The following is a 1,358-nucleotide window of genomic DNA, read 5'->3' as shown; positions in this document are numbered from 1 at the left end:
CATTTTCGTCTCCGGAGACGTGTCGACGCACATGTCCAAGACGTTCCGCGCCGTGGCCAGATACTTGAGGTCGGGGACTCGCTGCTGGAAATCTTCACAGCACCAGCATGACGTCGTAAACGTCAACCAGAAGCACCGCTGAGCATCGCCATCGAGCTGTTGTCCAACGCAAGCCCCCTCATCCTAAACCAGCCCACTATCGTAGCGCTGTCGACTGGTCAGACTGTGTACTGTGGCTCCTGTCGCCAAATGACTCCGCACTTCGCGTCAGCAGGCTACAATTGTCCGCAGTACATGAACCCGGCCGAGTACTTCATCAGTCTAGTGAATACAGACTTCGACGACCACGCAGACGTCCCGCAGATGGTGCAGTCGTACACCCAGAGTGAGATCCGCAAGGAACTGATCAACCGCATCAAGAGCGACCGCAAGACGCCGCAGCATTAGCCGGACATTGAGCAGCCGTCGCCGTCGTCGCTGTGTCAGTTCAGCGTGCTCATGTACCGCAACAGGTTGAACAACATCCGGAACCCTGGGATCTACTGGATCCACGTGTTCATGTACACCTACCTGGGCTTCATGGTGGGGACCATGTACCTGAGTACGAACGACGACCTGACGAAGGAGGGCTTGATGACGCAGCTGTTCTACGTGTAGGTGTTCCTGGTGTTCATATCGGTGCCTCTGCTTCCGTTCTTTATCGAGCAGCGCGCCGTTTTCGCGCGCGAGTGGACCACAAGCTCGCTAAGCGTTGTGAGCTACGTGTGCTCCAAATTCCCTGGACACGTTGCCCGGCACCTTCCTGGCCACAGCAATGTCGACAGCGGTGGTGACACTGCTGACGGATCTCAACGCCATCGAACACTTCCTGTTGAACATGTTCCTGCCGCTGGTGGTGTCCAAGACTTGATCGGCGACGCCGCGCCGCGCAACATCATTGGCATCGCGCAGGACGACGTGTTCGGCATAATAATGCTGTGAGAGGGATTCATGGTGCCGCACGACTCGATCCAGGACTACCGGATCTGGGGGTACTACCTGGCCTTCTACTCGTAGCCGTTTGAGTCGTTCATGTTCAAAAAGTACAAGCGCGAGACGTTGGAGCAGGTACAGGGGTCGTTACCAAGTAATACAAGGAGAATGTAGAAGTCATACGCGATATGATGCTGCTTATCGTATTCGATTAATGATAACAATAATTAAGGTTGGTGGTAAACGTTTATTGATGAGTTATTCGATACTCTCCGGGCACGATTGGTGCCGAGCAAGACCAGAACAACGAAGGCATACCCGGCGCAACTACCATGAAGGTGATGATACTGGCACCGTTAATATCACTCCAGCCGTCCGTCACCAGA

The 1,358-nt window shown here is 54.5% G+C and overlaps 2 protein-coding genes across 2 annotated transcripts; both read left to right on the top strand.

Moving 5' to 3' along the window:
* Nucleotides 1-192: 192 nt before the first annotated feature.
* Nucleotides 193-447, top strand: PPTG_19921 (hypothetical protein; the record flags this gene model as incomplete). The annotated part of the gene is made up of 1 exon (XM_008918541.1): nucleotides 193-447. A coding segment is annotated over one exon (255 nt), but the record flags the coding sequence as incomplete, so codon positions are not given.
* Nucleotides 448-498: 51 nt separating this feature from the next.
* On the top strand, nucleotides 499-981 carry PPTG_19920 (hypothetical protein; the record flags this gene model as incomplete). The annotated part of the gene is made up of 2 exons (XM_008918540.1): nucleotides 499-582; nucleotides 658-981. 2 exons carry the CDS (start codon nucleotides 499-501, stop codon nucleotides 979-981), a joined length of 408 nt encoding a protein of 135 aa, XP_008916788.1.
* Nucleotides 982-1,358: the final 377 nt, after the last annotated feature.

The sequence above is a fragment of the Phytophthora parasitica genome (genome assembly GCF_000247585.1).
Source record: "Phytophthora parasitica INRA-310 unplaced genomic scaffold supercont2.226, whole genome shotgun sequence".
In the NCBI taxonomy this organism is placed as follows: domain Eukaryota; phylum Oomycota; class Peronosporomycetes; order Peronosporales; family Peronosporaceae; genus Phytophthora; species Phytophthora nicotianae.
This window is presented reverse-complemented; position numbering and strand designations above follow the sequence as displayed.